The 25178-nt window shown below is 55.0% G+C and overlaps 2 protein-coding genes across 2 annotated transcripts in view; one reads left to right on the forward strand and one right to left on the reverse strand.

Moving 5' to 3' along the window:
* The window catches only part of POLRMT (RNA polymerase mitochondrial), a 42467-nt gene extending 41184 nt beyond the window's left edge, over window positions 1-1283 (forward strand). Inside the window, exons 20-21 of the mRNA XM_056822080.1 lie at window positions 133-206; window positions 697-1283. Coding sequence (XP_056678058.1) covers window positions 133-206; window positions 697-746 — 124 coding nt within the window. The 3' untranslated portion in view covers window positions 747-1283. The remainder of the gene's footprint in view (window positions 1-132; window positions 207-696) is intronic.
* A 1693-nt stretch (window positions 1284-2976) lies between these two features.
* HCN2 (hyperpolarization activated cyclic nucleotide gated potassium and sodium channel 2) lies at window positions 2977-25178 on the reverse strand. Its single transcript, XM_056822082.1, has 8 exons — window positions 24324-25178; window positions 15039-15462; window positions 12378-12539; window positions 9305-9523; window positions 7769-7915; window positions 6949-7189; window positions 5879-6043; window positions 2977-5679 (listed from the first exon to the last, which is right to left on the reverse strand). Exons 1-8 carry the CDS (start codon window positions 25091-25093, stop codon window positions 4865-4867), a joined length of 2943 nt encoding a protein of 980 aa, XP_056678060.1. The 5' UTR covers window positions 25094-25178; the 3' UTR covers window positions 2977-4864.

The following is a 25178-nucleotide window of genomic DNA, read 5'->3' on the forward strand; positions in this document are numbered from 1 at the left end:
CAATCCCAGAGCCCTGTACATCCCTCTGGCCCTGCCCAGCTGCTCCTCATGGTTGCTCTGACTCTCTGGGTCCTCAGTCGGTTTGTTGGTCATTCTCAGCTGTTGCTTTTCCTCTCTGGACTTTGATTGTAGGTCTCACGAATCTGAAGAAATGTCTGACAACCAGAAATTGATGCTGATGATACTGTCTGATGTGCCTAAACTAGGTAGGAAGGCCGGGTGGCCCTGGGCTAGGGGCGGGATGGGGAGGAGAGGAACTGAGGAGCATCTCGGGCCTCCGGCCTGTCCGCCCGGGGGTTGGGCATCCCTCCTTAGCAGAGCAGAGCCCCAGGGATGAAGAAGGGGCATTGTGTGTGTAGTGCCTGGTGGCTGCCCACCCTAGATTCCTCTGCCAGGTCGGAGCCTCTTCCCTGATTCATCTGTCTCCAGCTCTGGCCCGCCTCCCACGCCCTACCCCTTCCAGAGGAGACGCGGTGCACCCTGCAGAGAGCTTTGGCTCCAGCCCCTTAGCCCCTGCCCCGAGTCTCACACACAGGGGCCTTTGTGCAGGCTCAGGGAAGGCTGGGCACCTGGGAAGGGGACCCAGGCCTGTTGGTTGGCAGTCTCACTCTTCCCTCAACTCTTGAAAGCCCTTCCCTCTGGGATGCTCTGAGCAGTGGCCCCACCGGCTCATTCTTTTCTCCATTCCTCCCATAGGAAATTTAGATCTTCAAAAGGTGAAGGAATCCACTTACTTCTTCAGCTAAAGGTGCCCTGTGTGTGCCAGATGCCCCTGAGGGCACCAGGGCCCGGTCTCAAGCCTGGGCATCCCTGCAGCCTGAGGATTTGGAGATGGGGTTCCTCCTGGTCTGTGCCTCTTAGGCCCTCTGCATCCATCCTTCCTAGAGCCCATCCTGCTTTAGGCCAGGGTTGTTCAGGCAGGGGGCTGATCCCTCCAGGCCTGGGCTGGCAGCCGTGGTGCAGGGGCTCACCTCCTGTGAGGGATAAGCGTGCCCGGACTGTTTGCCAGCCTGACCTCGGGGAGCCTCTCCTGTTGTCTCTCAGCAGATGGAGGCCAGGCCACATTCCTCCACACCTCAGCTTGTAAGTCCCAAGGAACCGGTGTCCTGTGGGCCAGATGATGCTCTGGGCCTCCTGTGGAGTTGGGACTAGACAGGACCTCCCTTCCTCCCAGAGGACTTCAGGATTTTCTATACTTTTCCCTGTTTGCCCATTCTGGACTTTCAGAAATCTCTGACCCGTGTACAGAAGTGTAAATAAAAAGCTCTTATCCCCAGGGAGAATTCATGCTGTGTGGCCTCCATGTGTGAGGGACCCACAGGGCAGGGGAAGAACCTCCCAGCTGGACCCCAAGCTGTTGGGTGTGGGGAGAGAAGCAGCCTTGAGGATCTCTGTCTGATTTGGTGGTATCAGAATGGATTCCCCACAAGACTGGAGAAAGCAAGGGAAGCCTGGAGCCCACATTTCTAGGCCTCCTTGTTCATTCTCGCCTCGGCTGTCCTTGGGTGTCTTGCCACTGGAATCCCATCTGGGGCTCCTTTCTCCCGAGCAATGTGGTTTTTTCAGGGTTTTCAGAGGAGACGCTGGCAGTTTTGTGCCAAGGGCAGGCAGGAGCTTCAGTGCAGGGGGAGATCACCTCTGGGGTTGGGGCTGCCTGGATTTTAGGCCCAAGAGCTTCCCGGCTGCCCCCTAGAGCTGCAGGGCTAGTGGGAGAGGATGTCAGAGGCCTAGACGGGCGGTGCTGTAATCTGAGCCTGAGATCACGGGAGATGGGATGGTGGAACCCACACTTTCTTCCTCCTCCTGCTGTCAGGCTGGCAAGGAAGGCTGACCTGGCTCCTGCCTGGGGTACAGGGGTTCGGCCTAGTCTATCCCCGCCTTGAAGCCATCCCTCCAGTGGAAGAAGCCCGACCTCTTTCTCCCAGGCTCCTCTGGGAACTGGAAGGAGAGCAGCCCAGGACTAAAAGCAAGCCCTAGCAGCCTCAGTAACCAAATAGCTACTCCCAGACTCTGAATGGGAAATAGTCTCTAAGAGCTTCATGAAATTTGGCTAATAGATCCCCAGTGAGCACTAAAGGAAGACGAGGCTGTCCAGTGTTTGAGCCAGCCTCCAAGGTTCAATCTTGGAGGGCGGCCCTAGCGTCTCCCTACAGGCCAAAGGGACCACTGCTGGGCCTCTGCCTCTGGGGGCGCTGGAGCCCAGAACACCCACTCTTGCCTCTGGACTTGGTGGTTGCTGACTCCAGGGGGAGGTGGTGGGGCCCTTTGCTCACCGAGAAGCTCCTCAAGCCCCTGCCCGGGAGGACAGCATTGCTCCCACTAGTGCACGTGAAGCACACGGTCTCTTTTCTAGTGACTTGGTTTCCTTTCCTAATCCAACCTATTTTATGCACTTGAAAGCATTCTGAGGGGTTGATGGGCCTCCCCAGGCAGCCGGGGGGGCCCATGAGACAAGGTTAAGAACCTTTGAATCGCCAACCCTTTGAGTAGATCAGGAGATCATCTGCCCCAGCTATTACGAACAGGAAGTGGTAGAGATGGCTTCCAGGAGCCCTTCCTTCTGCCCCAGCCGGAAGTCTCTGGTCCCTGCCAAGCCCAAGAACGGAAACGTTTAGTCTTGGGTCTGGATCTACACGTTGGGGAGTCCAGAGTGGCCTCACGAGGCCATAGAATGGAGAGAAATCTATAAACAAGGGTGGTTGTCTAGCTCAGCTGGGCTCTCCTCTCCAGGCGAGAGGCCTCCAATTCTGTTTGGAGCTCGCCGCCGTCCCCATCTCGAGCTAGCCTCTTTCTTTGGCCCGCGGAGGGGCTCACAGGGCCGTGAAGTTGTAGGATTCTCATCTGGAGCCTTTGGGCCCAACTCTGCCTGGGCTCCAGTTCAGCCCAACTGAGGGGGACCCCCCAGGGCTGCCGCCATTTCTTCCTGGGGGTGGGGAAGAAGGGTTGGGTTGGAGGAACCAGACGGAGGCCCAGGAAGCCAATGCACTCATGTTTATTGCACGGGATGGGGTGGAAGTGGGCGGGGGGTCTCCCGAGGGGCCCCCCAAGGTTAGTCGGAGACAAGATTGGAGAGTTGCTACCTTTTTGTCCTATCGTCAGTTATACATTCAACAGAATGGCAGCAGCTGGGTGGGTGAGGGAGTGGAAAGTGATGCCCGCCCACCCAGGGAGGGAAGCCTCAGGGAGAAAGGCTGCACGATGAGGGAACGGGCTGAGTGATCTGATAAAACTCAGTGTGGGCCGAGGACCCCGAGCCAAAGGTTCCGCAGCAGCGCCCCCTCTCCCCCCTCCAAGGAACGAGCAGGCTCCGGCGGAGGCAGGGAGGTCCTCCTTCTGTGCCCAGCTCGGAGCCTCTGGCTGGGAGCCGCTGCTTCCTCACTCCCCACCGATGAGAAATGGGAGGCTGGTGGGCAGAGGGGGCCTCAGAGCCGGGCTCCATCCTCCAGCCTTGCCCACGCCGCTTGGAGCTTTCCCCCTAAGCCATCCTGTCTCCCCATGTCCCCTGAGCTCCAGTATGGCCGGACTGTGGGTTCTGAGTTCAAGACATGCAGACGCCACACGCACACACGCACGCACGCGCCACAAGCACACCAGGACAGACAGCATGACCACGCGCTGCCCAGAGGGCCGTGGTGCCCTCCACAACCCGTCTCAGGGTCACCAGGCAAAGGCAGGGGCAGTGGGAAGGCAGGGCGGCAGCTCAGTTGGGCTGGACACTACGCTTAACAAAAAAACAAACTGAGGAGGGGACACAGACCTAGGGAAACACACCAGGGCAAGGGGGCCTCTGCAAAGCTGCCTGACCTCCTCAAAGTCCCCAGAATAGTGGGACAACCCGGGTCTTGTTTGGGGTTTCTGGGAAGAGATCCAAGGGACCAGCAGCCAGTGGACCACCACCCCTTTGAGGATCCCCAAGCACCTACCCTAGGAGAGGCAGGGTAGCATTCTTCCCCCATTTTACAGATGGGGAAACTGAGGCACAGAGGTGACATAAGCCCCCCTAACCTTGATGCCGAGGGTGGCTCAGAGGAGAAAGGAAGGAAAGCAAGGGGCTAGAGTCCCTAATATCTTGGAGGGGTCAGGGACGAGGAAAGTGGAAAATTGGTAGGGGGCCCCTTCTCATGTAAAAAAAATTATTTTTTATTTTTAGGGGAGCAGGAAACCTACCAACCTAGGTATGGCAGGCGGCGTAGCACGAAGGAAAGAACCGCAGTCTTGGACTCAGACTTGGGCTCTGCCACGACCTCGCGCAAATCCTTTCCTTTCTGTGACTCAGTTTCCCCATCTAAAAAAATGAGGGACTAGCCAGTCTCTCCGGCCCTTCCCGCTCCGGCATTCTACGTTTTGGGGTCCCTCCCAGCTCCCATAGCCTACGGTCTACTTTCTACATTGTACTCTACGTCCTATAGTTCTCTAGGAGAGGCAAAGCGAGGCCTCGAGCCGGGGATGCACAGAGAAGCCTTCTCTCGGGGCCAACCAAGAGCGGGACAGCAGGGGGCGGGGAGGGGTCCCGCGAGGGACTGGGCCACGTCTCCTTTGCCCGGGCTCGGGCCCCCTCACGCACACGGAGACACGCACACGGACGGACGGACGGACGGACACACGCACGGATGTCTATGCTATAGGTCTATGGCTTCTATGATGCAGAGGAGAGGGCCGAGGCGCTCCCGACATGTCAGCAGGAATGAGACAGGGCTTTGGTCTTGGATGACAGGACGGAGCCGGGCCGAGCCGGGCCCAGCGGGGGGCCCCCGGGTCCCGGTGCCCCCCGAAGCTCCCCTCCGGGTCCCCTCAGTCCTGGGGAGGCGAGGGAGAGAGGAGGCCGGGAACGGCCGCCAGCCCCGTCCCAAGGCCCAGGCGAGGGTCACAAGTTGGAAGACAGCCTCGATCTGGCCGAGTCCGCTTCGTGGGCGCTGGCGGCAGAATCCTTTCGGGCGGCCCCCGAGTCCTGGACCGGGGCCGGGCCGGGGCCCGCGTACACGGAGCCGCTGGACAGCTGGTGCGGCAGGGCGAGGCGCGTCGGGCCGGGCCCCAGGCGCGGCGTGGAGCTGCTGGCCTCCCGGGAGGTGCTGGGCGGAGGGCCCGGCGTGGGGCCCGAGGGCTGGGGCAGGGACGGCTGGGAGGCCGACAGAGGCCTGGACTCGTGGCTCAGGCAGGGCGTGTGCAGGGCTTGTGTGCTCTTGTGGGCCGCGGGCCGCTGGGGCGAGCCTGGGGCCCGGGCCGGGCCCAGGGACAGCTGGGAGCCCGACTCGCCCTTGGCCCCGTACGGGAAGGTCCGGCTCGCCCGCGGGCTCTGGGAGGGGGGGCTGGCCGCAGCCGGGGGAGGGGGGGGCTGCGGCGGCGGCGGGGCCTGGAACAGGATGGGCGACACCGAGAAGGGGCTGGGCACGGCCTGGGCGTACATCATCCGGGGGGAGCTCAGGGCCAGGGGACCCACCAGGGGGCTCGCCATCTGCGGGCAGAAGCTCATGGCCACGGCCTGCTGCAGGGTGGCGATGGCCGACGTGACCTGCGGCTGCGCCGCGGGGTAGAGCCCGGCGTGCTGGCCCAGCTCGGCCTGCTGGACCATCTCCCGGTCGTACTTCACGATCTCCTGGATGATCTCGTTCTCCTGGTTGTTGAAGACCCCCGAGTGCAGGTCGTGCTGCACCTTGTGCAGAAGGATCGAGTTCTTCTTGCCTGGAAGGGCCGGAGAGGCGGGGCTGAGCCAGAGCCGGGGGGCCGGGGAGCCCCCTCTGCTCCTTCGGCCCAGCGTCCCCTCTGAGCCCCCTCTGGACCGCCCCGCCGCCCTAAGGGCGCTGCTCAGGCTCCCTGTGCTGGGACAGCCTTCGGGCTGGCGGCTCGGCCCCCCCCCCCCCCGTCCCCCCGCGGCACTGACCGATCCTGTCCAGCCGGTCGATGGCCACCGTCTCGAAGGCCCGCCGCATCATGGGGTACTCCTCCAGCACCTCGTTAAAGTTGTCCACGCTCAAGGAGTAGAGGCGGCAGTAGGTGTCAGCCCGCACGCTGGCCGTGCGCCGGCCCCGGGTCAGCAGGCAGATCTCTGCGGGGGCCCCGGGATACGTCAGGGTGGGCCTCGGCCTCCCCCCCAGAGCCCAGGGCGCTCCCCGCGGGGCCTCCACAGGCCCGACGATGGGGGGTTCCCTGGGAGGGCTCCGGGGGTACCGGAAGTAGAAACGCCCCCAAGGTCCCCGGGAAGCCCCCAATACTCCCATCAGTGACTAGCCCTGCTGGACAGGGAGGAGCCAGGGTTAGGGCAGGGCCCGAGACGGAGGCCGAGCCCGGCGCGTCCTGCTTCTGAGCCAAGAGGCACGGGGCACACGGGGGTGGGGGGCGAGACCCTTCCTAGCCGGGTGACCCTGGGCAAGTCACTGAACTCCCATTGCCTGGCCCAAGGCAGAAAGGAAGAGTTTTCTGGATTCCTGGCCCGGCACTCACACTGTGGCGCCTCCTCCATGCCGCTGAATAGTAGTGACAGCTCACGCTTAGGGCTCCGAGGGGCCGCCCTCCCCATGGCCTTGGGGTAGGGAAGGAAATGAGGGCTCTTCCCCATGCTGAGGTCATTAAATAGGCCAAATGGCCGATGGGCAAAAAATGGCGGTTTGCCATTTCCTTCTCCGGCTCATTTTACAGAGGAGGAAACAGAGGCAAACGAGGCGGAGTGACTAGGCCAGGGTCATGGAAACTGAGGCTAGAAATCCCTCTCGCTGGACGCCTTCCAACAGAGGCTGAAGGACCCCACGTGGAGGCCGTCGGGGGAGCCCGGCTCCTGCCAGAATCGGAGCCCTGTCTACAGACGGGCAGCTGGTTCCTCAACAGCCAAAAGACCTTTCTAAGGAGGAGGGCCATCCGGCCTCAGGAGAGGCCCCCCTCCCCCAGATCCATCGTGCCCCCCTCCCCCCTGCTCGGGCAGCCAGGCCCGGGGGGCGGGGGCGGGGGGAGGCTCACCCCCAAAGTAGGAGCCGTCCGAGAGCTTCATCTCCTTGTTGCCCTTGGTGAGGACGCTGACCACGCCGTGCTGAATGAAGTACATCTTCTTGCCGATGGTGCCCTCCCGGATGATGTAATCCCCGGGCTGAAACACCTCGAATTTGAGCTTGGTCAGCATGGCCGTGACAAAGTTGGGGTCTGCGTTGGCGAAGAGCGGCATGGAGGCCACCAGCTTCCGGCAGTTGAAGTTCACGATCTCCTGCGAGGGTGGAGGGGGGCACCGGCCGTCAGAGAGGGGCAGGGCTAGGGGAGAGGGCGGCGGGCGTTCCGCCGAATTCAAGGAGGACCTGGTCAGGGCCTCCGGGGTGCCGGGCAAAGAGGAAAGCCCTGGAAGCCCTCAAGACGCTTCCAGTCTATGAAGGAGACAAGGGACAAAAATACGCAGATGGGTGAGACAAATGATAGGAATAAGGGGTGGCTGGGGGGCTCCGGGTTGGAGAGCCAGGCCTAGACATGGATGGCTTCTAATCTGGCCTCGGACACTAGCGGTGTGACCCTGGGCAAGTCACTCCACCTCATTTGCCTCCATTTGCTCATCTGTAAAATGAGCCGGAGAAGAAAATGGTACACTAGCGGTGTGACCCTGGGTAAGTCACTTAACCCTGTTTGCCTCCTGGAGGCTGGAGAAGGAAATGGCCAATCAGTCCAGGACCTTCGCCAGGAAGATCCCAAATGGGGTCAGACACGAGGGAAAGGACTCAACAGCAGTAACCCACATGAACAAAAGACGATGGAGAAAAAGGAAGAGGGGGCCTCCCCTCGGTGCCCAGGGCCTCACCTCTCGCAGGGGCCCATTCAGCTCGCCCAGGATGCTGTCCTCATCGAACATCTTGCCTTGGTACCGATGCTCATAGTAGTCGTGAATCTTCTGCCGGAAGTCAGCGGGCAACTTGTGGAAAGACATGTACTGCTCCACCTGCTTATACTGGGGGTCACCAGAAGAGGGAGAGAGGTCAGGGCCCGCCTCTTCGAGGCCCATCCCACCCTGACCCCCCAATCCCAACTGCTCCCCAAGCCAGCCCCTGGGGACCCCCCCATCCTGCACCGCCATCATCACACCGAAGACGGCCTTCAGTCTATCATCTCGCTGGATTCTCCCAAGAACCTCTGAGGCAGCTGCTTTTATTATTTCCAGTTTTCAGATGAGAAAACTGAGGCTAAGGAGCCAGGTGACTCTGCTAGGGCCATTTCTCCCTGGGACAGCCTCATTGGGAAGGAGGCCTTCTGGTGAAATATTTCTAGGAATCTCCTTCCTGAGAAGTGGCAGGAAAAACCAAGTGCCCCCCTCGGGCCCAGGCGCACAGGGGGCCAGGCAGCCGCTTAAGGAGTTTCCGAAGAAGAAAAGAAGCCTGGACATTACCGGAAACTGCCAAGACGGGCATCTCTGTTGGCCGCCTGGGGGTGGCAGGCTGTGCCAGGAGTCGGGGGGATGCCCAAACATATGTCCTGCTCCCTGCCCCCCGTGCCCAGTGCTGGCCCCAGCTGCAGCCTCCCTGAGGTCACCAAGAACCCGTGATGGCTGACCGGGTGGTGCCACCCCCTCATTGTTTGGGTGTGAGGTACCAGCGTGGGCACGATGCCCAACCATGAGCTGGGAGGTAGGATTAGGAGAGAAGGCAAAAAGGCAAAGAGGTTCAGGCCGGAGCTCATCCCGGCTGGCACCCCTGGGCACCACGAGGAGCTCCAGCGTGAGGGCCAGCTGAGACATTCCTCATCCCAAGTGGGCATCCGATGTTGGAATGCCAGTGCCCATGGGCCGATCCTCTCTCCCAGGCTGTCCCGACTGCGGGGAGAAGGCAGTGCGGGTCGGGCAGACCATTCTCTGGACAACACTGAAAGGCTTCGTGGCTGGAGGACAGGAACACGTCAGATCCAAAGCTGTCGCGGCCACTAACTAGTTCTGTGACCTTGGAAAAAGTTACTCCTAAGGGCAGCTGGGTGGCTCAGGAGATGGAGAGCCAGGCCTAGAGAGGGGAGGTCCTGGGTTCAAATCTGGCCTCAGATACTTCCCAGCTGTGTGACCCTGGGCAAGTCACCTGACCCCCATTGCCTAGCCCTGACCACTCTTCTGCCTTGGAGCCAATACACAGTATTGGTAAGGGGTTTAAAAAAAAAGGAGAATTCTGCAGGCCAAGGACAGGCGCTGTCCATGTTCCCAAATGCCAGGGATTGGACCTGGCCCAGATGATTTGTCCTCCCTCCTCAGGTGGCTGCTGACAGGGCTTTGCCTCCTCCTTCCCTTGGTGGGCTCCGGGAGGGCAGGGCCCGCCTCTATCGCCTCCCCACCCCCCCAGCACCAATTACCCAGACCCACCTTCTCCTGATACTGACGCCTGGAGGAGTCCAGGGACTGGATGAGGGCCGTGGCGTGGCCAATGAACATGGCATAGCAGGTGGCCCCCACGATCATGCTCAGCATGGTCAGCCAGATGTCGGTCATGCTCTCGGGAGCCTGGCGCCCATACCCAATGCACAGCATGTGGCTCATGGCCTTGAACAGGGCGAAGGAGTAGAGCTCACTCCAGGAGTGGTTCTGAAGCAGGAGCAGGGGGAGAGCCGTCACGGGGGTGGGCTGGGTTCCGAATCCCCTGCCAGGGCGCAAGGCCACCCGCCCTCTGCACCCCACTCAGGATCACCTGTCTTTCCATCCACACACTCAGCCTCAGAGTCACACTACCAAGGACTGATTGCCACAGGGGCTCTGCCCCTCCCCCCTCTTGGCCTCAGTTTCCCCATCTATCAAATGAAGTAGTTCACTCAATTATTTCTAAGGTCCCTCTTAGCTTGGACCTGATCTATTCTAAGATTCTTTTCATTTCTGACTTTCTGTGTTCTAGAGACCCTCTTGGCTCTGACATGTGTTCTCAAGTCTTTTCTAGCTCTGAATTCTAAGCTCTAAGGTCTTTGTTACTCTACTATTTGGGGTTTTTAAATTCAATCTCTGACATTCTGGGTTCTAAGGACCCTCCCAGCTCTGACCTTCTCTGTTCTAAGCTCCCTCCCAGCTCTGACCTTCTCTGTTCTAAGCTCCCTCCCAGCTCTGACATTCTCTGTTCTAATGTCTCTCCCAGCTCTGACATTCTCTGTTCTAAGGGACCCTCAGCTCTGACATTCCCTGTTCTAAGCTCCCTCCCAGCTCTGACCTTCTCTGTTCTAAGCTCCCTCCCAGCTCTGACCTTCTCTGTTCTAAGCTCCCTCCCAGCTCTGACATTCTCTGTTCTAAGCTCCCTCCCAACTCTGACATTCTCTGTTCTAAGCTCCCTCCCAGCTCTGACCTTCTCTGTTCTAAGCTCCCTCCCAGCTCTGACATTCTCTGTTCTAAGGACTCTCCCAGCTCTGACATTCTCTGTTCTAAGGACTCTCCCAGCTCTGACATTCCCTGTTCTAAGGGAACTCCCAGCTCTGACCTTCTCTGTTCTAATGTCTCTCCCAGCTCTGACATTCCCTGTTCTAAAGTCTCTCTCAGCTCTGACATTCTCTGTTCTAAGGACTCTCTCAGCTCTGACATTCTCTGTTCTAAGGGACCCTCAGCTCTGACATTCCCTGTTCTAAGCTCCCTCCCAGCTCTGACATTCTCTGTTCTAAGCTCCCTCCCAACTCTGACATTCTCTGTTCTAAGGACCCTCCCAGCTCTGACCTTCTCTGTTCTAAGGGAACTCCCAGCTCTGACATTCTCTGTTCTAAGGGTCCTCCCAGCTCTGACATTCTCTGTTCTAATGTCTCTCCCAGCTCTGACATTCCCTGTTCTAAAGTCTCTCCCAGCTCTGACATTCTCTGTTCTAAGGACTCTCTCAGCTCTGACATTCTCTGTTCTAAGCTCCCTCCCAACTCTGACATTCTCTGTTCTAAGGACCCTCCCAGCTCTGACATTCTCTGTTCTAAGCTCCCTCCCAACTCTGACATTCTCTGTTCTAAGGACCCTCCCAGCTCTGACATTCTCTGTTCTAAGCTCCCTCCCAACTCTGACATTCTCTGTTCTAAGGACCCTCCCAGCTCTGACATTCTCTGTTCTAAGGGACCCTCAGCTCTGACATTCTCTCTTCTAAGGTCTCTCCCAACTCTGACATTCTCTGTTCTAAGGACCCTCCCAACTCTGACATTCTCTGTTCTAAACCCTCCCAACTCTGACATTCTCTGTTCTAAGCTCCCTCCCAGCTCTGACCTTCTCTGTTCTAAGCTCCCTCCCAGCTCTGACCTTCTCTGTTCTAAGGACCCTCAGCTCTGACATTCTCTGTTCTAAGGACCCTCCCAACTCTGATATCCTCTGTTCTAAGGTCTCTCCCAGCTCTGACAGTCTCTGTTCTAAGCTCCCTCCCAGCTCTGACATTCTCTGTTCTAAGCTCCCTCCCAGCTCTGACCTTCTCTGTTCTAAGCTCCCTCCCAACTCTGACATTCTCTGTTCTAAGGACCCTCCCAGCCCTGACATTCTCTGTTCTAAGGGACCCTCAGCTCTGACATTGTCTGTTCTAAGGTCTCTCCCAGCTCTGACATTCCCTGTTCTGAAGTCTTTCTTAGCTCTGAATTCTAAGCTCTAAGGTTCTTCATTACTCTGATATTCTGCATTTTAAAATTCCACCTCTGACATCCTGGGTTCTAAGGGTCACTTGGCTCTGAATTCTATGTCCTGAGGTTCTTTTCAGCTCTGACACTCTCTGTTTTATGAGACAGAGAAGTAAAAGTCCCAGAGCTGGGGAAACAGATGGCAGCAGGGACAGAGAGAGGCTGGAAGCTGAAGGAGGGCCAGTCAGAGAAATGAAGGGAGACAGAGAAAAGAGGATGTGGTCAGTGGCCAGAGGAAGAGAGACTGGGAGGGGGTCAGGGACGATGCAGCGGCCCCTCCCCGGCCCTGCAGCTGTGTTCCTGAGGAGTTTCGCCCTCCTGTGTCCTCATTTGCCCTTCTCAAGGGATGGGGGTTGGGGAGAGGCCATTCAGGAAAACTGTCCTCTGTGTGTAGGGCTGGAGAACAATGGCTGCAGCTGGCGCCTGGTTCCCAGATCCTCCTCGGACACTCCTTCCTTTGCTCTTTCTCTGCCTTCCTGCTCAGGCTGCCCACCCCCACGCCTGATGTGGGCCCCATCCCAGGCTCTGGACGCTGCCCCTATATAACCCGGGCCTGGATTTCGAGACGTGATGAAGATGGAAGGGATGGGCTTGGGGGATCTGGGAGGAATGGGGGTGGGGATGGCCCACCCAGGAAAGTGGCCTGGGAGGATGGAGAGATGGGAGGTCTGGGCAGCCAGGCTCAGGAATGAGGAGCTTTAGGAGCATCTGGGATGGCCAGTCCAGGATTAAGGCTTGGGAAGTGTTTATATTTTTTGTGGTTTTGGGGGGGGTCAAGCCCAGGGATTAGGAGGTTTGGGGGGATATTGGGGAGTCTGAGGACTTACCACCATGCCATTGATGGAGACCCAGCAGTTTTTGGGGAAGTCCTGTAGCATGGGTACCAGGAACTGGAGGCAGCCATCCCAGTGGCACAGAAGTAGCATCATGCTAATAAGGTTGAAGATACGCATGACAGCACTGGCCAGGTCATAGGTCATGTGGAAGATCTAGGGAAGAGGTTCGAGAGAACCAATGAGGGAGAGGTAAGGAATGTCCCACCCCTCATCCCCAGGCTGATTTCTCCAGTACAGGTCTCACTCAATGCCCACTTTCCAGATGGGAAAATTGAGACCATTTCCCCAAGCCACACATGAAGCTGGAACCTAGGTAGGGCTCCAGGGTCTATTAGATTGGGACTTAGCACAGACAGGGGCCAGGCAATGCATTCAGAGGCAAACATTGTGGGAGAGAGAGAAAGACAGAGACACAGAGACAGAGACAGAGACAGAGAGACAGAGAGAGACAGAGAGAGAAGGGAGGGGGAGAGAGAGAAAGAGAGAGAAAAGAGGAGAGAGAGAGAGACAGAGAGACAGAGACAGAGAGAGAGACAGAGAGACAGAGAGAGAGAAGGGAGGGGGAGAGAGAAAAGGGAGGGGGAGAGAGAGACAGAGAGAGAAGAGGAGAGAGAGACAGAGACAGAGAGAGAGAGACAGGCAGAGAGAGAGAGGGAGAGAGAGACAGAGAGAGAGAAGGGAGGGGGAGAGAGAGAAGGGAGGGGGAGAGAGAGACAGAGAGAGAAAGAAGAGGAGACAGAGACAGAGACAGAGAGAGAGAGACAGGCAGAGAGAGAGAGAGGGAAAGAGACAGAGAGACAGAGAGAGAGAAGGGAGGGGGAGAGAGAGAAAGAGAGAGAAAGAAGAGGAGAGAGAGACAGAGAGAGAGAGACAGGCAGAGAGAGAGAGGGAGAGAGAGACAGAGAGACAGAGAGGGAGAGGAACAGCACCCAGAGAGAGGTCCAAAGTCACAAGTCAGAAACACCCACAGGGGCAGAGATCCCTAGCAAAGAGAGCAGAGCCCAACAGAGACACCCAGGGAGGGCCCAGGAGACACGAACGCCCAGACGTGAGAAGCAGCACCCCGCTAGCCATTCCTCCATTGAGCCCAGCCCCCCTTGAATCTCCAAAAACACACAGAGACTATTTAGAGCCTGGTCACACCCCCTGGCTAGACACCCAACACCTACACACACACAGAGGAACAGCCCTCTCGGAGCCACCTCAGACACGCCAAGCTATTTAGAGCTGTGCCATGCCCCCCTGACTAGACACCCCCCTCCCCGTCCCTTTCTATTCATCCAGAGACACACACAGAGCTCTTCGGGGGGCTGGGAGGGAAGAGCTGGGCCAGGCTTGGGAGGAGGAGATCCTCAGGGGGCTCCATCTCTCAGCAGAAAGCTCTCCCATCTCTGCAGCCCCAGCTCAAACTCGACCTCCTTGAGGAAGTTGCCCTGGATGACCCCCACAACTACCCCACCAACCAAGGAGTGATCCTTTCCTCCAAGCCTTCAGGGTTCTTGAGTCTCTCCCACAATCTTGCTCACTTATTGACCATTGGTTGGTTCATTGAAAAGAACCTAGAATCCCAGATGTCCTGAGTTCTAATCCTGCCTCTGGACCTCAGCTTCTTAGCCGTTATCTGCCTGACAGGGTGGTTGGGGGCCAAGCCCTTTAGAAAAACTAAAGGGTTTAGAAGCATGGTCTGGCCTAGAGACAAAGGAGTTGCTATTATTCTGAATATCCATTAAACCCTAAAGATAGCATCAGAATGGGAGCAATGACTTATTATGGTAATTCCTGTCATTTCTGGATGTAGCTTATGTCCTCTGCTAGACTGTGTAGGGAGAGAAGCTTATCCATCTTTGTGAATGGCTCAGCTCAGTTCAGCTCAGCTCAGCTCAGCCCAGAACACAGTAAGATCTTAACAAACGTTGGTGAGATAGTGGAAGGCAGGGAGAGACCAGACAGCATGAGGGTGGGGTGGGGGGAAGAACCAAATAAAGAAAGAAAAGGAGAAAGGGAAAGAAAGAAGCAAGAAGAGAAAGGAGGAATGGAGATGGGGAGAGTGGAATGAAGAGAGAGGAGGATAGGGGAAAGGAAGGAAGGAACAAGGGAAGAAAGGACACATGGAGAAAGGGAGAGGAGAATGAAGAAAGGGAATGGGAGAAAGCTAGGAAGAAGGAAGAAAGAGCAGGAGGGAAGGAAACCCATGAAAGCAGGGAGGAATGAAAGAAGGGAGAGGGGAATGGAGGGAGGTGGGAACAGAGGAAACAAGGAAGAAGGGGAGGGGAAAAAAGGAAAATAGAAAGTAATGGAGAAGTGAAGGGATAGGGGAAGAGATAGAAGGAAAGAAGGTAAGGAGGGAAGAAGGAAGCTGGGGAAGGAGGGAAAAGGCAACAAAAATAAGAAAGAAAAGAGGACACCATATAAAAGTAAAAGAAAGGAAAGGAAAGAAAGAATAAGGAAGGAGATCTACCAAGGATCACAGGAAGGAGACAAGAGGGAAGAAAGGAAAGGATGGAAAGCAAAGGCAACAGGAAGGAAGGAGAGAGGAGGGAAGGAATGTTCTCATTCTGTTTTCTTCCTCTCTCCCTTGGGGACCAGGGAGCAGCTCCAATTCCCCAATGTGCTGAGGTGCCAAACTCCCTCTAACCAGGTCATGGGCCTCACCTCTTCCCACTGGTGGATATATCGGATGAGGCGGGAAAGACGCAGCAGGCGCAGGAGACTGAGGATCTTGGTAAAACGGACAATACGCAAGGCGCGGGCAGTCTTGTAGACCTCTGAGTCGATGCCCTTCTCTACAATGAGGAAGATGTAATCCACGGGGATAGAGGACACAAAGTCCACCACAAACCATGTGCGAAGATATTTCTTCTTGATCTTCTCAGGGTCCAGGATGATTTCAGTGTTGTCCTCTATGACGATACCAGTGCGGAAGTTCAGAACCAGGTCCATGAGGAAGAAGGTATCTGAGACCACATTGAACACTATCCATGGGGCTGTGGTCTCATCCTTGAAGAAGGTGATGCCCACCGGAATGATGATCAGGTTTCCCACCATGAACAGCAACATTGTGAAGTCCCAGTAGAACCTGTGGGCCAGGAAAAGGGGCAGTTGGTCATAGCATTCAAGTCTCCAATTCTGTCTCCAACCCTATTTGTCCCTTGTCCCTGAGAAGAAGCTTCCTCCACTCCCTCTCATAAAAGATGACAGTTGGAAAAGGAGTGAGAGACAACCTTTCTGTTGCGGAGATGGGGAAACCGAGGCACAAAGAGGGAAAGGAGATGTCCCAAAATGAGTGAGTGGAAGAGCTAGGGACAGAATCTAGGTATCTTGTCTCCTAGTCCAGAGTGCTCCACACACCACATTTTCCTCACGATTATAGTTAATCAAAAGAGAAACAGAAGGAACAGTTAGATGGCTCAATGGATAGAAAGCCAGGTCTAGTGTTGGGAGGACTTGGGTTCAAATGTGGCCTCAGATACTTCCCAGCTGTGTGACCCTGGGCAAGTCCCTTAACCCCCATTGCCTAGCTCTTAACAGCTTTTCTGTTCTTTTGATTTGTTTTGTTTTCTAAAGAGGAATGGAAATGGAGAGAGAGACAGAGAAAGAGAAAGAGACAGAGAGCCAAATAGAAAGGGAGGGAGGGAAAAAGGAAGGGAAAGGGAGAGAGAAAGAGAGAGAGAGAGAGAGAGAGAGAGAGAGAGAGAGAGAGAGAGAGAGAGAGAGACAGAGACAGAGACAGAGAGAGAGACAGAGAGAGAGACAGACAGACAGAGAGACAGAGAGAGAGACAGAGAGAGAGACAGACAGACAGACAGAGAGACAGAGAGAGAGACAGACAGACAGAGAGAGAGAGAAAGAGAGAGAGAGAGAGAGAGAGAGAGAGAGAGAGAGAGAGAGAGAGAGAGAGAGAGAGAGAGTGAGTGCAGGAGTGCTCCTCATTACAGAAGATATATCCCAGTGGAGACCAAGTGAGCTTCCATAAGAAAGCCATAAAGGGAGTTCCTGCACTGAGAGCAAGGTTGCCTGAAGACAGCCATGGAAGTCCCTTCCAGCCTTTAGTTTAAATGGGTTCTTAATCTCTTTTGTATCACAGTCCCCTTTAGAAGTCTAGTGAGGCCTTTTGACTCCTTCTTGCTTTTAAATGCATTTAAATGCTTTTAAAGGCATAAAAGAAAATACATAGGATTACCAAGGAAACCAAATATATTGAAATGATTATAAATATATAAAATATATGTTTCAAGTTTGCAGATCCTAGGTTAAGAACCCTTCAATAATATTCATCAGGAATTTAATGTCTGAGGTAGGAAAGGTAGCAGGTCCAACATCCTCATTTTACAGATGAAGAAACTGAGGCCAGAGAAAAGAAAGGGACTACTTTCCTGTGGAGCCCTGATCCATCACCAACAGCTCTTCCCAGCCGAGGGGGACATTGAGAAGGCAGAAAGCTAGGAGCCATGGATGGCTTTCCAGTGGACTTCTAGAAGACTATAAGGTGACAAAAGCGGGATGTGGAAAGGTGAAGTGAAATGCCCAGGAGGGTCTTGGAAGGACCAAAAGAAGAGCCAGAGGATTTGGGTGGGTTTTCCCAGAAAAGCAATCTTGGTTTCAAACACTCCCCAAATTAGACATCAGCATTTCCATTGAGGCCGAAGCTGGGGGAGGAAAGGGATAAGCCTCCAATAACCTAGGCCCCAGATCCTAGCTCCCAAGGACCCATTCTAGTCCCCATCCTCTTGGCCTCCCCATGACCTTTCTCAGGATGTTGCAAGGTCTCAGGCAGCCACGGCAAGGACAAGATGAACTAAAGAAGTCTTGTTTCTCCCTTCAGCAAAGCAGAAAAATCAGGAGGGACACTCAGGAAGATTTTTCTGCCCTGCTCCACCCTCACCCTCAATTAAAACTTCAATGCTCCCAGGATGTGAATTCCTTAGAGGCAAATCTTCAAGATGGGTCAAGAACTAAGCTTCCTCTTCCTCTTCCCCAAGGCCCTGGGATCAGGATCCCAGCTACAGAGGGGACCCTGGAATGCATCAAGCCCCCTCATTCCCTTGCCAAGTCTCTCACTGATTCCCCCTTTCCCCTTAGTAAGCCCTCATCCTCCTCAATCCTCAGCCTCCAGGATCCACACCAGCTCTCTCACTGATTTTCCTCTTTCTTGACTTCAAGTCCAAATGGCCTCCTCCATTCCACCCTCACCTGAAGCAATACATGACTGAGATTTCCCACGGCAGAGAGCTCACTATCTCCCATGGCAGCCTTTTCCACTTTGGGACAAGTCTGATTGTTAGAAAGTTTTTCCTTACATTGAGCCAAGATCTGATTCAGCAGAACCTACACTGCACTTAGTTCTGGTCTCTGGGGTCACGGAGAAGTCTATTAGTCCCTCTTCTAGGAGGCAGCCTTCTAATACCTAATGACAATTCTCAGAATCCTCTAAGTTTTCTCACTGTTAAATCAACCCCAAATCCTTCATGTGGCAGGATCACGAGGCCCCACTTCTTAAAATATGACCTAGAGCTGGACATAATACATGGCAGATAAGGCCCGATCAGGGCTGATACGTCCAGCCCTGCCCTTGGATTTAGCACAGGATTGCTGCCCGTCCTGCTGCCCTCCACTACACTGTGGTGCTAGGGGAGTTCCTGCTGCCTTTCTCACTGCAATCCCAGGGCGCTCCCTGCCTCAACTGGACAAAGCTACTCCGTTTTATCAAATGTCCTCAGCTGGCCCATAGCAGCCCTGGAACTGAGCCATGCCTGATCAAGCACCCATGTCGATGCCAGCCGGACCAGCCTCAGGCTGGGGATCCTGGCTCCAGCCCTGGGATCTCATCCTTCCTGCTGCTAAAGTTAAGGTAGAAAAAGCCCTGGATAGGGAGTCAGAAAGCGCTCACTCTGTGACCACAGACAAGATCCTTCACGTCCTTCATTTCCCTGTTTGTAAGATGAAGAAGCTCAGGTCCCTCACAGATCTGAGATCCTACCAGCTAGGAGAGAAATGGAGGAATGGAGAAACCTGCTCTGGGCAATTGGCACTGCTCTCCTCAGTACTCACAAAACTTTCTGGGAATCCTTCCAGGGCATGGAGTGTCATTCTGAGCCATTTCTCACAGGACACAGTTCATCCACCTAAAAGGATCTTCTCTGCTCAGAGCCAAAGGTGACAGAGGTCAAATGGGGGCAATGACAAGAAAGGAGACAAACTTCCCCAACCAACCGTCAGGAAAACCACAACCAGGGCCAGGAATCATTTGTGGTTAGGAATCTGGGATCATTTAAAAATTTTAAATTTATTTATTTGTTTATTTTTAGATTTAGACATTTAAAGATCACGAATCAAGGATTAATGGGATTTCCCATCCATTTCCCACCTTCTTCAGAGCACCAGAAAATGCTAAGGAATAGCTTTGGTCAGACACTCTTGAGTCTGGGAAGAAAGTGAATAGTCCAGCAATGTTGGGATGCCTAGGAGAGAAAGTCCCAGCACTCCTGATTCAGAACCACCCCTGAAGCGAGCTTTGTTCCTTCACTAGGCAATGTCTTAGAAGAGCTTGGATACATCACTGGCCTCTGGAGGCTTGTTCTGACCCAGTGAGAGGGAAACTCACAGGTAGGTGCCACTTGGTCAGCCTCCAGGGCTATGGGCATCAAGAGACTGGCAAAGATGCCCTTTGCCCAGGGACTCTTTTGGCCACTCAACCATTCAAGGAGGGGAAGATGCAGTAACAGCTGCCACCCACTTCCTTAGACTCATGAAGCAAGGATTCTCCCTCTTCCCTTCAACCCCCCAAGCATGAGAACTATGGCTCTTTCTAGCTTAAATCAGACCCCACACCACCAGTTGCAAGTTAGCCCGGGCCTCAGTGACAGGATGGGAATGTGGCAGAAGACAGATTAAGCATCATTCCTGTAGGTATTGCTCACCCATTGATATTGTGACCTTGCAGGCTCCCTTAATCAATCTGAGCCTCAGGCTTCCCCATCTGGAAAATAAGTCTATCATTCTAGGCATAGATAGGCCATCTATAGAAAATGCAGCTGTCTAGGAGAAAGGAAGCTAAGGCCCTTTGGAAACTCGTGGGGCTGGGTTATTATCTCTAAAGCCCCCATCTCTCCCTCCCTTGAACTGGAACATAAGGGGTGAGGGGGAGAAGCATTAACTCCATGATTCATGTCAGCTCTGTGGTTTATCCCAGAGATGCTAATGCAGGAATTAATTTCCCAGGGATTTGTAAATAAGGTTTCTGGTTTGACCTCCAACCTTGTGATCGGCTGATCTCTACAGCCATCTGGGGAGAATTTAACCCACCCAAGATCAAGTCAACCTTTGTTAAGCAGCTGATCATAGAGTTTCATGAAGGACCTAGAATCCCAAAGGGACTCGATCTGTCTAATGAATCAAGCTAGATGCCTAGCAGGGACTGAGTAACTGTGTATGGGAGATGGCACAAAAGAAGCTTCTTCCACCTAGCAGACAGTTGGACTAGATCAGCAGCTCCAAACTTTGTTTTTAATTGCATAAAACAAAATACATAAGATTAACAAAAACAATTTAATTGAAAAAAACAATTCTCTAAATATTAAAAACAAAAATAAATTCACAGACCTCAAGAACTCCTGGATGAGATAATATTGAAGGCACTTTACAATTTTGACATTTTTGTATTCTAAAGTCTTTCCATGTAAGATATTTCTCATCCTAATAGTCTCTCCTCTGTATTCTAAATGCTTTCCTAGCTCTGACAGCCTGGGTTCTAAGGGCCCCCACTAGCAATTCTGTGGGTTACAGATCCTTTTCTCCAGTTGGCTGGAGGAGGTGGGATACTATTTGGGAGCCAGCAAATGCCCCACCCCACTCCATCCAAGTGCTACACAAGAAAAGGGGCTACACTGCAGCAGGTCACCTAAGTACCTAGCTGTGTCCACCACTTTTAAGCTTTACAGCCCACAAGGAATGGAGATGATAAGGGTTCTCTCCATTTTACAGAACAAGAAATTGAGGCCCAGAGATGGAAGGGACTTGCCACATGGTGGCAGAACCATAATCAGAATCCAAGTCTCCTTATTGCTAACCAGAACTCTATTCTCTATATCCCATTACAAGGCTATCAAAACCCTTGTGTGGGAGGGGAGAGGGGAGGTAGCTGGGTGGCTCAGTGGATTGAGAGCCAGGCCTAGAGATGGGAGGTCCTAGGTTCAAATCTGGCCTCAGACACTTCCCAGCTGTGTGACCCTGGGCAAGTCACTTGACCCCCATTGCCTAGCCCTTACCACTCTTCTGCCTTGGAGCCAATACTCAGCATTGACTCCAAGATGGAAGGTAAGAGTTTAAAAAAAACCCTTGGGGGGGAGAGGGCAGCTAGTTGGTTCAGTGGATTAAAAGCCAGGCCTAGAGACAAGAGGTCCTGGCTTCAAATGTGGCCTCAGAGATACTTCCTCACTGTGTGACCCTGGGCAAGTCACTTAACCCCCTCTGCCTAGCCCTTACCACTCTTCTGTCCCAATACACAGTATTGATTCTAAGACAGAAGGTAAGGATTTTAAAAAATCCACCAAACCCTAATTTCCAGAATGCTAGCCTCTTGCTCAGGATAACTCTTGCCTTTTCTCTCTTCATTCCATCAACTCACCCCTAAATATTGGGTAATAATATTTGTTTACAAACATATAAGTAAACACAATACCTGCAACAGAATAGAAGTCCTGGGTGAGCAGACTAATTGGAGAAAGGAATGGAAGAGAGGATTCCAGGAGGCAGGATGCCTGAGTTTAGGACCTGGCTCCACTGAACTGGGGAACCTGGCAGAATTCCTCATGAATACTGGGAGTCGTCAGTGGCTTCTTTCTCCGAGCCATTCCCATCGGCCTCAGGAAGAAGTAGACATGTGTAGGGGGTCCTTCTCTATTTACAATCAGAGGTCATCTTAGGACAGGAGTGGTACTTATATGTCTCCTTGTGAAGGGTGCAGGGTCATTCCACACCTTGATGTCTCTAGTACCTGTCACTAAGAGACCCAACCTTTTCCATACATCTGAGCCCCCTCTCTTATCCCCTCCAGCTGTGAATCAGTTGCGATCAGAGCTGGAAGGGGCTTTAGAACACAGAATGTCAGAGCTGGGAAGGCCTTAGAACATAGAATGTCAGAATTGGGAGGGATATTGGAAAATAAAGCACAGAATATTAGAGTTGGACAGGACTAACTACTCTAATTCCTTTCTTTTAGAGAGAGGGAAACTGAGGCTTACATGGAGGAAGGGACTTGTCTGAGGTCACATGGAAAACTAAAAGCACAACTATAATACTAAAGCCCAGGTTTCCTGACTTCAGAATCAGTCCTCCTTTTATTATACTAAATCCAGACTTCCTGGCTCTCTAATCTCTTCTCTCCCCATCCCTGCTTCCTTTCCAGGAAATTAAGTTCATCCTGGAATAGTTTAGTTCAGAAAGTTTGGAGCATCAAGGGAGTAGACAAGGGAAGTGGGATTGTTCTGGGTGGTTCATCTCCCTAACTCAAAAGCATGGAACTCTGACAATACCCAACTGTCCTGGATTAGGGAAGCCCACTGATGGGAGGGACTAGATTGAAGGGTCTCTCCATCTGTAGGGAACATTCTTCCCCTAGGGACCTCCCTCAGTCTCTTGGCTAAGGAGCCCTACCCATAACCAGATACCCTAGGAATAGACCTCACCCTAAGGAACCATCCAAGGCTGGATGTGGGACTGGGACCGTCTGGTCAACCCACACATCGAATGGTTGGAGACAAATCCACTTTGGAAAGGGGGTGGGGGACATTCTTCAAAGAGAAATAATAATTCCTTGTCCCTCCCTGCTGGTGTCTCTAAGGAGTGCCAAGCATCCATCAGTCATCCTCTTGACACCCCCAAAGGGAAATATTCCATCCATGGTTTTTTTTTCCTCATCCATGTTGTAGAAGGGCAAATTGAGGCCCTGAAGAGAGTGGTTTGAGTAAATTTCTTCAATGAAAATAAAGGATGCTTTGGCCCAGAACAAGTGTTCCATATTCCCATGATCTGTGTTTTCTTCACTATTCTCAAGGAAAGGTTTGTCTAGAGAGAACTGAGCAGCTGAGACATCCTGCCCCCCAGGGGAAGATCAGGCACATGCCCCCAGATTTAGAACATAACTAAAGAGACTGGGTCACTAAGATATCTTCCAGAAGAAAGAGGAGCATAAGGAATTTACTTTCCCCAAGGCAATTTAACCAATCCTCCATCTTGTTTCTGGGACCCCTCTCTCCCCTCAAAATAAACAAACAAAAGGGGAAAAAAAAAACCTTCTCTACACCTTTGAATCACAAGACCCAGAACAGTAGAAGAAAATATAGTCCAACTCCCTCACTTTTCAGATCTAGAAAAAGGAAGGGACTCTCCAAGGTCACACAGGTAACCAGATCTGGAATTCAAACCTAGGTTTTCTGACTTCCAAGCCTGTGCTCTTTTCACAGCACAATGCCTCACTCCTCTCCCCAGCTCAGTAGGTCTGGGACAAAACAATGGTGAAGTTCTGCTCCTGAACAGAGTAGGGATGGAGGCCTAGAAGCACTGATAAAAGAACAGGGCCCAAGCACTCCTGTCTGTCCTGGACCCCTGATCCTCAGATTCCCCTTAGAACAGCCTGTTTAGACTCCTAGAGACAGGAGAGGAAGCACACAAGGTGGAAGGAGGAGACAAGATTTAGGGGGATTTCTATCTGCCCTAAGCAGAGGGAGAGGGCAGGGATGGATAGAGGAAGGCAAGCAGAGAGGACAGCAGGAGACGGAGCTGCCCAAGGCCCAGCCCTGCGGTAGCAGAAAGGTGGTTACTCAGGCGCGAGCAGGCTAAGTGACTGGCTGGATCCCTGAGAGAAGTGGCCTCCGCTGTCCTTGGTGCTGAAAGTCTCCGAGCCCTGGGACTCGGAGAAGGCATGGGAGACTTTTTTCTGCCGGAGCTGTAAATCCAGCCCTTTCATCTTATAAAGGAAGAATGTGAGTGTCACCCACTGCACTGACACATGGGTACATATTGACACACCACCACACAAACAACTCACTGATAGAGCTAACACACAGGCACACACGGATACACAAACTCACAGAGAAACCGCCCATTCACATAGACATACACGTCCCCGAGAAAAGCCACAATGACACATGGTCACACACAAAACAGAGGCAGGGGCCTCCCCCTCTCTGATTCAGAGCCAGACTAACATGGTGGAGGGGAAGGGCAGCTCTTAGACCCGCGTCCTTGAGCCTCTGTTCCTCCACCCCTCACATCCCTCCTGAGGCCGGCGCACCCCTACCAAACCCCGACCTGGGAGCCCTGGCGTCCAATCCCTCCCAGGGAATCGAGGAATGTTGCCCCCGCCCCTTCCCCGTCCTTCTTCAGTGCCCGCTTTGCCCTAGCTGTTCCTGCCCAGGTCTGGGCTGGGCGGGTTCCTCCAGAAGACCCGGGCCTTCCCAATTCCCTGACCTTCCCCTCCATTTGTCCTTTTCATCGACCTCTCCACTCCCTCCTCCTCCAAATATAGAGGTACTTCTCAGGTCTCTTGGGATCTCTCCTAGATCCCTGGATCTTGACGTGTTCGCACACCTGCTATGCGGCTACCCCGACCCTTCCCACTCCATTCACCACATACCGCTCTCTGACCCCCAGCCACCAGACCCTCGACAACACGCAGCTCTCCGAACCCCGCCGCTCCCCGCCGCCCCCGCCCCAAACAATATGCCCCTCTCTAACTCCAGAGGTCAGCGCTCCCTCTCACCACCTCCCCCTCCTTCTTCACCTCCCGAGGCCCTGTAGGGTCTCCCAGCACAACTGCAGACACCCCCCCTTCACCTTCAACACCTTCAGCAGGTCCCCCCTCCCACCCACCCCCAGCGCCCCCTTCAGGCCTGCCCCCGCTACTGCGCTCCCTGCCCCGGTGTCCCGGGCAGCGGGCACCTGAAGTCGCTGTAGGGGTGGATGATCCAGGCCCCCGCCGACTTGACGCGCTCCTGCTCCCTCTCCACGGCCTTCTGGCTGCCGAACATGCGCAGGGAGAACTTGTTGACCCCGGGCTGGAGCATGGCCCCGAACTGGCGCTGCAGGAAGCTGGCCTGGCTGCCCCGCGCCTCCCCGCCGGGGCCGGCCTCGTCGCAGTCCCCGGGCCCCGCCTCGTCGCCCGCCTTGAGCACGGGCCCTGGGGAGCCGGGACCCGAGGCAGGGCCGGAGCCGGGCGCGCATGAGAAGGAGACCTTGGGGCCCCGCGCAGCGGCGGCGGCGGCGGCCACATCCTCCGAGGGGCACGGGCCGGGGCCGGGGCCGGGGCTCGGGCTGCACTGCGGAGGCTCCCCTCCGCGTCGGCACTCGCCGTTCGGGCTGCCCTTGGCCGCGGCCGAGCCGGGGGGCGGCTTCCCGGGCCGCGCGCCCAGGCTGCCCCGGGCCCGGCCGCCAGGCTCCGGCTCAGCCACGGGCTCCGGGCCCCCGGGACTGCCGGGCCCCCCGGAGCCCCCCGGGCCCGGGCCCGGCTCGCGCTCTCGCTCCCGCTCGGGCTGCGGCGGCTGCGGCGGCTGAGGAGGCTGCGGCTGCGGTTCCGACTGTGGCTGCGGAGGCTCCGGCTTAGGTGGACACTGAGGCTGCTGCGGAGAAGGCTGCGGCGGAGGCGGCGGCTGCTGAGACGCGGACGGCCCCTGGCCCTCCCCGGGCCGCGCGCTGCCCGCCCGCCCGTCCATGGCCGCGCAGAGCTGGGCAGTGCGGAGCCCGCCCGGCCGCCGGGAGCCCGAGGCGGGGAGCCGACCGACAGACCCCCGGGAGGGA

Source organism: Monodelphis domestica, chromosome 3 (genome assembly GCF_027887165.1).
Source record: "Monodelphis domestica isolate mMonDom1 chromosome 3, mMonDom1.pri, whole genome shotgun sequence".
Lineage (NCBI taxonomy): Eukaryota > Metazoa > Chordata > Mammalia > Didelphimorphia > Didelphidae > Monodelphis > Monodelphis domestica.

Coding starts and splice junctions, on each gene's coding strand:
- HCN2 (XM_056822082.1), bottom strand. CDS start 25,093: ATGGACGGGCGGGCGGGCAGCGCGCGGCCCGGGGAGGGCCAGGGGCCG. Junction 12,540..15,038: donor ATATCCACCAGTGGGAAGAG/GTGAGGCCCATG, acceptor CCTCTTCCCTAG/ATCTTCCACATGACCTATGA. Junction 7,916..9,304: donor GGCGTCAGTATCAGGAGAAG/GTGGGTCTGGGT, acceptor GGTGACCCCCAG/TATAAGCAGGTGGAGCAGTA.